The following is a 14,786-nucleotide window of genomic DNA, read 5'->3' as shown; positions in this document are numbered from 1 at the left end:
CAAGGATAATACATTTTCAAAAGTCAGGGATATCCAACCAACCCTGGGAAGATGATAACAATAGAAACTTTTCTCTTTTTTTTTCTTTTTTTTTAATTAAATCTTTATTGTTCAGATTACATTTGTTCCTCTTTTTTTCCCCCCCATAACTCCCCTCCTCCCAGTTCCCGCCCCACCCTCCGCCCTCACTCCCCACCCACTGTCCTCATCCATAGGTGCACGATTTTTGTCCAGTCTCTTCCCGCATCTCCCTCTCCCCTTTCGCCCCCAAGAATAGTCAGTCCATTCCCTTTCTATGTCCCTGATTCATTATAATCACCAGTTCATACTGTACATCAGATTATTTATTCACTTGATTCTTAGATTCACTTGTTGATAGATGCATGTTTGTTGTTCATATTTTGTATCTTTACCTTTTTCTTCTTCTTCCTCTTCTTAAAGGATACCTTTCAGCATTTCGTCTAATACTGGTTTAGTGGTGATGAACTCCTTTAGCTTTTCCTTGTCTGTGAAGCTCTTTATCTGACCTTCAATTCTGAATGATAGCTTTGCTGGATAAAGTAATCTTGGTTGTAGGTTCTTGGTATTCATCACTTTGAATATTTCTTGCCATTCCCTTCTGGCCTGCAAAGTTTCTGTTGAGAAATCAGCTGACAGTCGTATGGGTATTCCCTTGTAGGTAATTGAGTCTCTTTCTCTTGCTGCTTTTAAGATTCTCTCTTTGTCTTTTGCTCTTGGCATTTTAATTATGATGTGTCTTGGTGTGGTCCTCTTTGGATTCCTTTTGTTTGGGGTTCTATATGCTTCCTGGACCTGTAAGTCCATTTCTTTCACCAGGTGGGGGAAGTTTTCTGCCATTATTTCTTCAAATAGGTTTTCAATATCTTGCTGTCTCTCATCTTCTGGCACCCCTATAATTCTGATGTTTGTACGCTTGAAGCTGTCCCAGAGGCTCCTTACACTATCTTCGTATTTTCGGATTCTTTTTTCATTTTGCTTTTCCGGTTGGGTGTTTTTTGCTTCTTCGCATTTCAAATCTTTGACTTGATTCTTGCGCTCCTCTGGTCTGCTATTGGGTGTCTGTATAATATTCTTTATTTCAGTCAGTGTATGCTTAATTTCTAGTTGGTTCTTTATCACAGCATCGAGGGTCTCATTAGATTTTGTGAGGCTCTCATCAAGTTTATTGGCAGCTTCTAGCACATTATTGCAAGCCCTCAAAATTGCGTTTTTCAGTTCTATATCCTCCATTTCTGTCATGTTTTTTTGTCTCCGCATATTTTATGCTTTCTTGGTGCACCCCCTAGTGGTCTTTGTGCGCAGTCTTGTTCTAGTTAAGCCTTGATTGTTGTAGTTAATACTAGAGGGATTTGACCACCAGGCCGACTGGCTGTGAGAATCAGCTGTGTCTGCAGTGGGAAAACTTCTGTCCTCTGGAGAGGTGCTAATCTAGCCTTTGCCTGAGGCTATCCGGCAAATGGCTCTGTGCAGGGCTTGGGCGGGTCGGGTCGCACGGGATCAACAGGGCGGGCGGAGGGAGCAGTTATGGCTGCTCTCAGTCCCATTCCCAGAGGCTCTGCTTCTCAGAACTCCAGCAACCGCTGCAAACCTCGGAGAGAAAGCTGCCCTCACGTTCCAACTGATGCCAGACAATCCCGCTTCTCCCATTTGAGTCTGAGTCCCTAAAGACTCGCCCGGATCTGGAGCTCAGAGTCTGAGACTCCCTCCTGATTGAAAACGACAACCGCGCCCTCAGCCACCAGCCCGCGCCGCGAGCGCACCTCCGCACCTTTGTATTTTCCACACTGCGCCTCCTCTGAGCCTCGGTATGCTGTTCTCTTTCCTTCTAGTTGAAGAGTCTCTCCTCAGCCAGCCTTCCTGTGGTTCTGGGTGATGTCCGTTCCGTCTTTTAGTTGTATTTTTGAAGTGGTTGTTTGCGGCAGCAATCTCCAGTGTTTACCTATGCCGCCATCTTGGTCTCTCCCGGGCAACAATAGAAACTTTTCAAAGAGAAATTTACTCATCCAAGTTTGGTCTTTGGGTCCACCTTTTGAAATAAGTGTAAGCCTTTAACTAGAATCTCTTACTCTTTTTAAAAATATATATTTTATTGATTTTTTTACAGAGAAGAAGGGAGAGGGATAGAGAGTTAGAAACATCGATGAGAGAGAAACATCGGTCAGCTGCCTCCTGCACACTCCCTACTGGGTATGTGCTCACAACCAAGATATATGCCTTTGACCAGAATCGAACCTGGGACCCTTGAGTCCGCAGCCCGATGCTCTATCCACTGAGCCAAACCGGTTAGGGCAGAATTTCTTACTCTTGTTTTCACAGAATAGATCTGTGAAAGTGAGCTGGTGTCTGTCAATGGTCCTGTATCTGGTCCTGTGATGTCACTTCAGGCACCTAAAATAATATCTATTTCTAATTATGACATCCTGGTTTAGTTTCATATAGTAAATCTTACCAGGAAAACTCATCAAGATTTTACACTTATTCATTCTTCCTACAAACATGTATGAAGTGTCTTTCACGAGTCAGGGGTTTTATAAGTGCTAGAGATACAACAAGGAACGAGACAAAATTCTTGCCTCTGTAGAGCTTACATTCTGACAGAGAAAACAGATGAGGAATACAACATTGACATGACAATGCCAGGCAGGGATAAGGTGTAAAGGACTGAGTAGAGGAGGAGGGGTCCTGGGAGTGCCACTTCACACCCGGGGGCCAGGAAGGCTGCACTCAGAGGATGGCATTTGTGCAGAGACCTGAGCGGAGGGGGTGAGCTGTGTGAAGATCTGGGAAAGCCGCCAGGCAGGAGTCGCCCGTGCAAAGGCCCTGCGCCAGAAGCACACCTGGTACGTTGGGGAACAGGAGGTGTTTCAGGCAAGAAGAACATGCTTGAATGCTGAGTGCTGCGAGGTGAGAAATGAGAAAGAACACCCTACGTTCTCACATATACAAGGAAGTGAAATTTCTAATGGCTCCAAGATAGGGTAGGCGGGGAAGTGATGAGAGAAGATGCTGGAAGGGTAACCCCCCTGCCAAGTGCTATTGTGCATTACAAGTCGTGTTAAAGAGTTGGAACTTTAGTCTAATATGTTACTATCCCAGGTCGAGTCCCTACTACATGTCAGCAACGTAGTAAATCCTTTACTAGGATTTTCTCACCTGATCCTCACGAATATCCTATGAGCTTGGAACTAATGTTATTTCAGTTTTATAGAGGAGGAAACTGAGTCACAGAGTGGGCAAGTCCTTTGTCCAAGGACCCAGGGCTAGTGATAGCAAAGTTGGCATAGAACCCCCGTGTCAAATGGAATCCCACCCCTGAACTCTTACCCTCCACTATTCTGTGTTTTACAATGATCCCTGTGACTGCAGTGGAATGAAGGACAGAGAGGGGAAGGAAAGGAACCCATTAGAGGCAGGGGTTAAGGGGAGACACGCTGGTAAGGGGACCTCGATCATGAGAGTGGGGTTGAGGAGAAAGAGATGAGTGTGAGAGAGGCTTAGGAGGTGGATGGTTACGATTTGGTGTTTGATTGGATCCAAGGAGGGAGGGGGGAGGAAGGAAGAAAAAGAGAGGACTCAAAGATGATTTCCAGATTGCTGGTTAATTAAACTCAGTGGGTACCATTTAGGAGATGATAAACAAAGCAGTAAGATCACTGGCATTAAAAAAAAAAGTCAAAATCAACTTTTTTAGAATTTTGGAAATTAACCAAAGGCTTATAAAAATCCAAAGAGCATTTATTGATTTCACGAATCTCTGAAAAGTGACCACGATTCGTGGTGCTTTAACTTGCCCACTCTCCTCCTCTCCCCAGTTCGGCAATAGCCTCACAGTTTTCACAGCTATGGAAGCCAGCACCCAGCAGCAGGGGTAGGACAGGCCCGGAGTTCCTAAAAAGCCTCCTCGCAGGGATCTGTCCCTATTTGACCTAACGGGAAGCTCCCTGAAAAGCTCAAGACAGGTCTCTATTTAACCTGATTGCGAGCTCACAGTGTGAGAACAGCACTATCACCAAGGCCTTTATGAAAAACTATTAGCAGTGCCCAAGCCGGTTTGGGTCAGTGGATAGAGCGTCAGCCTATGGATTGAAGGGTCCCGGGTTCAAATCCGACCAAGGGCACACGCCTGGGCTGTGAGCTCAGTCCCCAGTAGGGGGTGTACAGGAGGCAGCCAATCAGTGATTCTCTCATCATTGATGTTTTTATCTCTCCCTTCCTCTCTGAGATCAATAAAAATATATTAAAACATTAAAAAATTTAATAACTATTAGCAGCAATTGTTCAATATTGCAGCTACCTGAGGTGAGAAACTTAAATAAAATAACTGGGGAATGAGATCCTCAAAGGGGCCTTTGAAAACTGAGGCATATTCTTGGAAATCTGAAAACCATGCACATAGAAAGACTGAGTAATAAGAGTGAGGCACACGATTAGGGAGGCTGGTGCTATGGAAGGAAAAACAAGTCACACTTCATTGAACACTTCCTGAGTGTAGGATGCTGTGCTCGGTGCTTACAGTGACCTGCCTCCTGGATCAGTACAGTCACAACCCCCAGGGAACAGCTGGGGAAACTGAGGCTCTGAGATTAGGCAACTAAGTGGCCAAGGCAGCAGGGCTCAGGGGTCCTGCTGGGATTTGAACTCAGGCTGCCCGGCTTCAGAGTTTGTTCTGGGTATGGATGTCTGCCATGGCCAAGAGTGTAAACCGCAGCTGAGGGGACTGGTCGGTAAAGCTGTAAAGCTGGGATTTCTCGGCGAGGAGGTCCTGGAGGAACTTCTTGAAGCGCTGAGGCAAGAAGGCAGATTCGAGTGGTTTGCAGAGTGAGTGGAGTGAGGAAATGGAAACCGAGTACAACCATCTGCTCGGAAAGAGAAGAGCGGTGGGGTGTCAGCTGGAGGATGGTGAGGAACCAGGCTCTTTCATTTTTAGAGATTTCAACATGTGTAAGAAGTGTGATGCAGCCACTGAAATGCTTGGTCTTTCAGGGGGTGAAGAGGCCTGGCATCCTGAGCCCACAGGAGAGAAGGGAGGAAAAAGGGAGATGATGCTAATTCTGACCAGCAAGAGAACTGAAATCTAACACCTGACACAAACGGCTTGTGTTCTTCTTAACTTTATTCTTGTATAGATTTCCTCTTTTGCCCTTTTTGCTTTAGAGATAGAAGCTTGTCTTTAGAAATTAAGAAAAAAGCCCTAGCCAGTTTGGCTCAGTGGCTAGAGAGTCGACCTGCAGACTAAAGGGTCCCAGGTTCAATTCCCGCAAGGACACATGCCTGGGTTGTGGGCTCTATGCCCAGTAGGGGGTGTGCAGGAGGCAGCCAATCAATAATTCTTTCTCATCATTGATGTTTCCATCTCTCTTTCCCTCTCTCTTCCTCTCTCAAATCAATAAAAATATATTTTAAAAAATTAAGAAACAAGGCAGAATTGATGACCAAGAAACATCATAGTGAAGGAAGATTATATATATCACTCTGTAATTCTTTTAATGTAATTACATACTCATTAGTCTTATTAATTACCATAAAAGCATGACAATGTTTGGCTGATAGCATGTCATCGTGATAATCTGTCTTCAGAGCATCCTGGGATCCTCACACACTGTATGTATCCAGGAGTTAGAAACTGCTTGGTCTACTCGGGCCAGCAGTGATTCTAACTGAAAACCAGGATGAGTAAGTTCAGAGACTGATGTACAAGCGTGATGATTATACTTAACACTGCTACACAGAACACTGACAACATGCAAGAGACGAGATTTCAGGTGCTCTCATCAAACACACACAAGGTGACCACTGTGTGAAGAGGGGATATGTGGCTGGTCATTTCATTCGCCTTACAGTGTCCTTTACCAAATGAAAGGTTTTAATTTTGAGACATTCCAATTTATCCATTTTTTCTTTAATGTTTATGCTTATAGTATTGTCTCAAAACACAAATCACCAAGTCCAAGGTCACACAGATTTTCTCTTATGTTTTCTTCTGGAAATTTTACTTTGGTACTTTACATTTAAGTATATGACCCCCTTTGTAGGTGAATTTTTTGTAAGGTGTGAGGTTGTGTTAAGATTTATTGTTTTTTGCATATGGATGTCCAATGTATCCAGCATCATTTGTTGTCTTGCCTTTGTAGCTTTGATAAAAATGAATTGACTATATTTGTGTGGGTCTATTTCTGAGCTCTCTATTTTGTTCCATTGGTCTATGTGTCTACCCTTTCACCAATACCACACTGTCTTGATTACTGTATCTTTAGATAAGACTTAAAATAAGGTCATGTGAGTCTTCCTACTTTTTCTTTTTCAATATTGTTCTGGCTGGCTGTTCTTACAATACCCACAAGAGGGCACTATGGAGTCTAATTTCTCAGTAGGGTGCTGTTCTCCAAATGCCTACAAGATGGCGCTATTGAGCATAATCACTTACCAGGGCGCTATTTACAGACTGTCCCAAAGAAGGAAGACTAAAAATGGCTGCAGAGTAAGTGGATGCTACACAGACATGGTCCCAGGACCAAACTAGAATTGCACCTGAATTACAAAAAATCATCCTGAATAATCCACTGAAGACTAGCCGGAGAACCACGATAAACCAAGAATGGAAACTGGAGACTGCACAGAGATGTGTAGGAAGGGCAGAGGCCAAAAGGGCTGGCCAGACTCCCACAGAGAGCAGCTGACGTTTGGGAGAGATATCTCAGCTGTGGGGTCGGCCACTGAGAATTCTGGTGTCTAATCCCCAAGCTGGGCCCCCGGCAGAGAGCACCAGAACTGAGAAAGTTGTCCACATAACATCTGGCTGTGAAAAGCAACAGGGTTGCTGTCTGCCAGGGAGAGACGGCTGGAAATGCAGGCACCCTCTTAAAGGGCCAACACACCAAACTTTGTGCGCAGTCACTCACCTTGTGCTCCTAGGGAGGCAGGGCAGAGTGGACTAGAGCTATGTGAGCAGAAGCAGGGTTGAGACCTCTGAGGTGAGAGCTCAGAAAACAAACACCACGGTTTCCTGTGCGGTCGTTCCCCCACATTGAGGGGGTCACCTTTCTCAGGTGGACCTTTGCTACTCAGGCTGTTCCTGCCTGAGGGGGAGACAGTTGTCCCACTCTATTGGAAAACACCTTGCCCCATGGTGGGGAGCAGTGGTTCTCAACCTTCTGGCCCTTTAAATACAGTTCCTCATGTTGTGACCCAACCATAAAATTATTTTCGTTGCTACTTCATAGCTGTAATGTTGCTACTGTTATGAATCGTAATGTAAATATCTGATATGCAGGATGGTCTTAGGCGACCCCTGTGCAAGGGTCGTTCGACCGCCAAAGGGGTCGTGACCCACAGGTTGAGAACTGCTGGTGTGGAGTTTCTGAGGCCCATTAAGAGAATGAGAATGATAATTAGCCTCCAAGCAGAAACAATTGCCCCACCCTATTGGAAAACCTCTCACCCACCTGAGGACCATTACCTGAGGGCTACTTAAGAGTTAATCCAATCAGTCTGCAGGTAGAGGCTGGTCTCTGGAGGCTTTGAGTATTTGCCTGACCTCTTCAGTCAGAAACAGCATTTGACAATGTCCTGTACTAGAGACTGAGAGGCATAGCAGCTCTACCTAATACATAGTCACAAACCCAAACAGGCAGCCAAAATGAGCAGACAAGAAAACACGCCCCCCCCCCCCCAAGTAAAAGAACAAGAGAATTCTCCAGAACAGATAAATGAGATGGAGATAAGGAATTTACCTGACATAGAGTCCAGAATAATGATGGTAAAGATGCTATGAGGGTGGTATTGAGCCTAATCCAATACTGGGGGGTTGTTCTCTGAAAGACCAAAAGCAAGCACTATTGAACCTAAACTCATACCAGGTTGCTGTTCTCTGAATGACACAAGAAGGCCCTGTTGAGCCTAATCCAGGGGTGGACAAACTTTTTGACTCGAGGGCCACAATGGGTTCTTAAACTGGACCGGAGGGCCGGAACAAAAGCATGGATGGAGTGTTTGTGTGAACTAATATAAATTCAAAGTAAACATCATTACATAAAAGGGTACGGTCTTTTTTTTTTTTGTTTTATTCATTTCAAAGGGGCCGGATGCGGCCTGCAGGCCGTAGTTTGCCCACGGCCTAATCCCTTACTAGGGTGCTGTTCTCTAAATCCCAACAAGAGGGCACTGTTGAGCCTAACCCAATACTGGGGTGCTGTTCTCTGAAAGATGAAAAGAGAGCACTATTGAGCCTAATCCCTTACTAGGGTGCAGTTCTGAGAATGCCCAAAAGAGTGCGCTATTGAGCCTAATCCCTAACTATGGTGCTGTTCTGAAAATGCACACAACAGGGGCTATAGAATCTAATACCTTACTAGGTTGCAGTTCTGATCATGCCCCAAAGAGGGCGTTATTGGGCCTAAAAAAAGATTATTCTGGATATTGTGGATCCCTTGAATTTCCATATGAATTTTAGGATCATCTTGTCAATTCCTGCAAAAGAGGTAGCTGGGATTTTGATAGAGATTGTGTTGAATCTTTAGATCAATTTGGGGTTTTGTTATCTTAACAATATCAAGCCTTCAAATCCATCAACATGAGATGTTTTTCTATTTATTTAAATCTTTAATTTCTGTCAATAATATTTTGTAGTTTGCAGAGTGCACTTCATTAAATTTTTCCTACATACAGCCAATTCTGGTTATTTGCAGTACTTATAAGTTGCTACCAAGCCCAACCAGTATGGCTCAGTGATTGAGCATTGACCCATGAACCAACAGGTCACCAGTTCAATTCCCGGTCAGGGCACATGCCCAGGTTGCAGGCTCGATCCCCAGTAGGCATGTGCAGGAGGCAACTGATGAATGTCTCTCTCTCCCATCAATGTTTCTCTCTCTCCCTCTCCCTTCCTCTCTTTCTAAAAGAAATAACATATTTTAGAAAAATGAAGTTGCTAAAGGTATAACTTTAAAAAAATAAAGTTCTACCAACATTGAATTAGAGAGGACAGAACTACTGCTTCTAAGGGAAATACAGTTAAATTCTTTTTTAAAAATTCTATATATTGTTAATCCTCACCCGAGGATATTCTTCCACTGATTTTATTTATTTATTTATTTATTTTATTATTATTTTTTTTTTTTAGAGAGAGAGAGTGGAAGAGAGAGGGAAAGAGAGAGAGAAAGTTAAAGTTCAATTCTTGTGAACCTCTGGTCACATTTTTGTCGGTCAAAATGCTATTTGTATTATATGTAGGTTTGTTTGCCAGAGTCCTTGTGAAACAAGCTGGTCTCAGCAGCTTTGAAAACCTGCTCTTCCACATAACCCTTTTCCTGTATAACACTTAGCAGATACTGAAAAATTCCTCCACAGCCTCCTGATCTGCAGAGCCCGCCTCCCCTGCAAGTTTAACAAGTTAAGGCAGGAGGCTTGGACTCTAATTCCAGCTCTCCTCATAACTAGCTGTAACTTTGGACAAGTCACTTAGAATCTCCACTCTCAAATTTTGAAGAAAATACGACATTGTGAGAACAGCACCTTAATAAGGAATTAGTTACAATGATGCCCTCTTGTGGACATTCTGAGAACAGCACTCTAGTAGGTGAGTTACAATAGGGCCCTCTTGTGGACATTTTTAGAACAGCACCATAGTAAGGGATTAGTTGCAACAGTGCCCTTTGTTTTTCATTTTAAAATATATTGTTATTGTTAGTATTACAGATATCTCCCATCCTCCTTCATTCCCCCTCCTCCCAGCCCCTACTTACCCGCTAAGTCTTCACTACCCTATTGCCCGTGTCTATAGGCTATGCATATAAGTATATAAGTGGATTAGTTGTAATAGTGCCCTCTTGTGGACATTCTAAGAACAGCATGCTAGTAAGGGATTAGTTGAAATAGTGCCCTATTGTGTGGATAAGACTATCTTCATGGTTCCACCCATTCTAGAATTCAGTATTTAAAAAAAAAAAAAAAAAAGTTTGTATAGTAATTTTAAAGCCCACAGCCCCACCTGGCGGTGAAAGAGAAGAGGACATGCTGAGGAAAAGGGTAGTAGACTGTCCAGCTACATCTGTATTTTGCTTATTTGAATAAATTTTCACATTTTCAAAAAATTTATTCCTAAACTGGCTACACACAAGTGCAATACCACACAGGTCATTATGTTTAAAATCACACCCTGCATAGAATCCCTTGTGTACATAAAACTCTAATCCTCGAATAGTCATTAATTGCTATTATGCTCTGGTAAAAACAAAAACAAAAAAACCCACCCTATTTGACAATCAAAACAATTACACAACATAATATTCTAATTATACCAAAAATTTCACTATATTAAAATAATTATTCATACATATTTGAACAAGAAAACAAATGATAGTATTTAATTATAACTCCCCAAATAAAGTAAGTATCTATGCTTCCATACTTATATAAACACATAGTTGAATAAATGAATCAATGAATCAATACAGGAAAAGAGACAGCTCTTCTTTACAAAACAATTCCAATCAATCCATATAAAAGGAATAAGAGAAACAAAATACCACCATTAGATCACCACTATAATAATTGTTACAGGCAAGATCCAGCTCTGTACACTAAAATTATACTGTATAGGCAAAATTTTGTGAAGAAACAGGATAATTTTATAGACTCAGAATATTTCTCCCATTTTGTTAATTACAAAGGGAAAGACAGTAACTTTTTAGTGGATAAATCTAACAGACATCACTTAATAAAATGACCAAGGTTAACATGACTAGAAATAAGACATATTGACATTATGTACTCTTTAATATGATGTATTTTTTGTTAAGGCAAACTAGATTTGAAGAAAAAAATTCTATACAACTTTTCTCTGTGATAATATTAGAAACAGCCTTCTGCTCTTCTTTTTGCATTTCTTTATTGAAAGTCATTAAGCTATGGGAAACTTATTAGATAGCAACAGTAAGACAATCAAATGTGTTTCACTTCCATAGGTATCTCCTGGAAATATGGGTTAATAAGGAAAAGAGGACCACTCTGAGTATCTATTAGCATCTACACTAAACTCAAATTTCAATAAAATTAACAGGAATGTTTGAAATTCATTATATGTGTAAGGAGGTAGAAACTATTTAAATCCCTATTTGATGAAAGGAAAGGAATTCTTTGGCATCTTGATTAAGCTATCTTGAACCAGTTTCCTTAAAAATCAAAGACAATGATAATGTCAGATTTATGTCTAAGAGTAGCAAAAAGCTGCATGCAAAAAGAAAACAACAGAGAATATATTTTCTTTTCAAATATCCATAAAACACATGTGAGCATTGATAATCTGTTAGGCCAAAGAGAAAATATGAATTTCACAAGGTAGAAATATTATATTTTGTGATTACAATGCAATACAGCTAGAAATTAATAATCAAATCAGAAAAAAAAGTTTCATTGTCCTGGAGATTAAAAAATTACCTGAAGTGATGGCTTGATTCAAAGGGGAAATGCCCACCAAACTCAAACCTTATGAGAGGAAAAAAGTGTAAGAGCGAGTGTAGCCGCTACGGCAGCATCAGGTGAATTAGAGAAGGTGCCCCTTTACGTAGAAAACGGACCGACACGCTGTATCTGTGGAGACTCAGTCACAGGGCCATGGCTCTGAGCCCAGCTGCCTGGAGACGAGCATGAGCTCAGGGAAACTTAAGCCAAAGTGAGTTGGTAACTGTGAAAGGAAAAAAAATTTTTTTTTCCTCTAAAGAAATAAAAGGGGGGAAAAACCGAGATTATGTGTTTTCCCCAAGATGGAAAGCAAACTTCTAGTTACTAAAGTCCTTCCCAGTAAGATTTTGAAGGCCAAGAAAAAGTCTCACTTAAGGAATAAATGTTCTTTGATTGAACTTAATGTTCTCAAGATCACTTCAGTTACTTTTCTATAACCCACTATGGATCTTAGATATTTGAAATGCTTAAATTGTGCCATTTTAACAAGTTCTTCTGAAAAGTAACGATGAAAAACTTTTTATCACCTGATGTGTACGACTCAGGGGCACGCGTCCTAAGCCTGTCTCAGAGGATGCCTGAATTTGAAGCTAAGAAAAGTCCCCATTTGTAAGTGTGCTGTCCAGAACCATTCAAATGCTCTCTTCTTACTGCAGTAGAATATTTTTGGATGGACTGATTCCTGACCTTTCCCTAAAATCACACACACACAGTGCAGCACGGTGGGGTCTGTTTTGTAAGGATAACGTTCTCTGTGGTAGCATCTCTCCTTGAGCGGAAGCTGTGAGGGCTCCAGGTGCTCCGAAGGCAGGGGGGATCTCACTAGGCAGGACTTCTCTCAGCCATGCACGCAGGTGGTAGGGAAACATACTGCGGTTAAGGTGGTGGTTGTGGGTGGTGGGAATGAGGTAGGAGAGTCACTAAATGCAGTCAGAATGAGATGAATAAAATTCTAAAGATCTCTCTGGAGTGAGGAGTAGGATTAGCTCAAGGGTGATTCTGATACATGAGTCACTGGGTAGGGGGTTAAGAACTTCAATTGTGACACAAAGGAAACAGAAGCTGGGGATAGGCCATGATGGTGCAGTGACAGAATAAAGACCTGGTTGCTAGGGTCAGGGAATAAATGCCAGAAGCCGGGAGGAGGAGAGATGGGGCCCTAGGTCCTTTCCAGTGTCCTTTCCCACCCACCCTCCCCCTTAGGTTGTCTGAGATGTCACCTTCCACCTAAACATCATCTACCGGGTTTCAGACTTTAACTCTGGTCTCTGACTTCTGCTTAGTTCCATATTCGCTTACCATTTGTATAGAGGACCATCACCTTCCAGGAATCTCTAAGGGTTTCTTCTTTCCTCGTGTCCCGCTCACCAGCCCTACTAACTCAGCTGCGATGGAAGGGCCCCGCCTCTGCAGAACTCCTAAACCTTCTCCCAAACCCAATCGAGACGCTCTGGGCCCGAAGACGGTCATTGCCTTACTTGAAATAGAATCACTTCCCCCTGTCTCCTGCACTTCTCACTTTTCCTTAAGTAATAGTTGCCACCGAGAGACTAAACAACAGGCTACAAAGAAGTGTGAAAAATTATTAAAAGAAATTAAAGCGACTCTTAAAAACATGAAATGTTATGAAAAGAAGATGGCAGAAGCAAAAGAATCTTCTGAGGAAACTGATATCGCTGAGGAACTGTCAGAACTTAAAGAAAAAGTCAGAGGACTCGATAAAATTAATAAAGTGCTATTGAAAAGGCTGCTTTTCAAAGAACAGACTGCGAGGAAACAGATGATGCTATTGGAAAGCCAGAGCTCGGACGACAGGGTACAAGGTTTGGCAAGGGAGGCGGTAAATCCTTCAGACGTAGAAAGAGCTGTTCATGAAACTCAACTAAATAAGGAAAAAGCAGAGTCTGGATCCCATCATGTTCCAGAAGAAAATGCCAAACTTAAGAACAACATGGAGCAGTTGCTACAGGGAGCGGAACTCTGGAGTGTGCAACATGCTGAGCTGAGCGAACTAATGAAACTGTACCAGAAATCTCAGCACAACTTAAGAGCAACTCGTGGAAGTTATGGAATCCATTTCGAAACCCAACCGCTTAATGTGTTCGCTAATTATGAGCTGGAGGCCCAGATGAGAAAACTGAACCACAACACGCACTCAGTGCACGTGATTACAGCTTTGCTGGAGAACGAGTGCCAAATCCTGCAGCACAGGGTAGAACTTCTCAGGGAGCTCCATCGTCAGAAGGACGCAGCTCTGCAAAAGGAGCTGATGCAGGTAAACTGTGAACGGGACAGGAAGGCAGGAAGGTATAAGCAGAATATGCAAGGCACGGAAGTTACATTTCAGATCAGAGACAGATTTTATAAAAACCTGGATCCTTGTCGTAATAAGAAAGCTTGTAACAACAGATTCAATCGTTGTCTTGCAAAAGCTCTTCGGAGAAAAAAGAGGCCAGTCAGCAGAGTAAGATAGAAACTACCAAAAGCAGAAGAAAAGGCAATTCTTAACAAAAAACTCTAAGGCATCCAACTCCAGGCATCCTCAATCACCAAACCTAGGGTAGATCTGCTGGTTCAACCACGAAAAAGCTATGGAACAAGAAGGTTAACACATTATTTATTACCTCAGTAGTTACATAAGTTTGATCTTTCATGACCATTAGTGTCAACATCAAGTTCCTAACTTGTCATCTTTACAACCAGCTTGTCTTTGTTGTTATTAGATAGAGATCCTATGACACCTTAACCAAAATAAAAATCTGAATAAAAACCAGAACAAACAAAGAAAAGTTTTTTTCTTCTTTATTAATCATTACCTGGGGTGAGGGTGGGGTTCTGGGGGAAAAACTTTGTAACACTTTTTTTTTTAATCTTTAAATGTAACACTTTATTTTTTTAATTTTTTAAAAATATATTTTATTGATTTTTGTTTTTACAGAGAGGAAGGGAGACGGATAGAGAGTTAGAAACATTGATGAGAGAGAAGCATCGATCAGCTGCCTCCTGCACACCCCCTACTGGGGATGTGCCCGCAACCAAGGCACATGCCCTTGACCAGAATCAAACCCGGGACCCTTCAGGCCACAGGCCAATGCTCTATCCACTGAGCCAAACCAGTCAGGGCTAAATGTAACACTTTAATAATGAATTTTTAAAGCCCACTTTGTAAATGCATTTCCCTTTTTCCTATTATCCATTGAAGTGTGGGAAGTACTGGAGTTAAAAATAATGCTGACAAAACACCCCTACAGTTTTTCTCTTATAAATTTCTCCAACCCCTGAATCTACTTTTCCCCAATATTCCTCTC

The 14,786-nt window shown here is 42.2% G+C and overlaps 1 protein-coding gene across 1 annotated transcript; it reads left to right on the top strand.

Moving 5' to 3' along the window:
- Nucleotides 1–12,868: 12,868 nt before the first annotated feature.
- On the top strand, nt 12,869–13,951 carry SPZ1 (spermatogenic leucine zipper 1). Its single transcript, XM_006081548.1, has one exon. The coding sequence runs from the start codon at nt 12,869–12,871 to the stop codon at nt 13,949–13,951; it is 1,083 nt and encodes a 360-aa protein (XP_006081610.1).
- The last annotated feature ends 835 nt before the right edge of the window (nt 13,952–14,786 follow it).

This window comes from Myotis lucifugus, unplaced genomic scaffold, assembly GCF_000147115.1.
Source record: "Myotis lucifugus unplaced genomic scaffold, Myoluc2.0 scaffold_0, whole genome shotgun sequence".
NCBI classification, from domain to species: Eukaryota; Metazoa; Chordata; class Mammalia; order Chiroptera; family Vespertilionidae; genus Myotis; species Myotis lucifugus.
The sequence above is the reverse complement of the archived record's forward strand: the minus strand, read 5'-3'. Positions and strand labels throughout refer to the sequence as shown.

Coding starts and splice junctions, on each gene's coding strand:
- SPZ1 (XM_006081548.1), top strand. CDS start 12,869: ATGGAAGGGCCCCGCCTCTGCAGAACTCCTAAACCTTCTCCCAAACCC.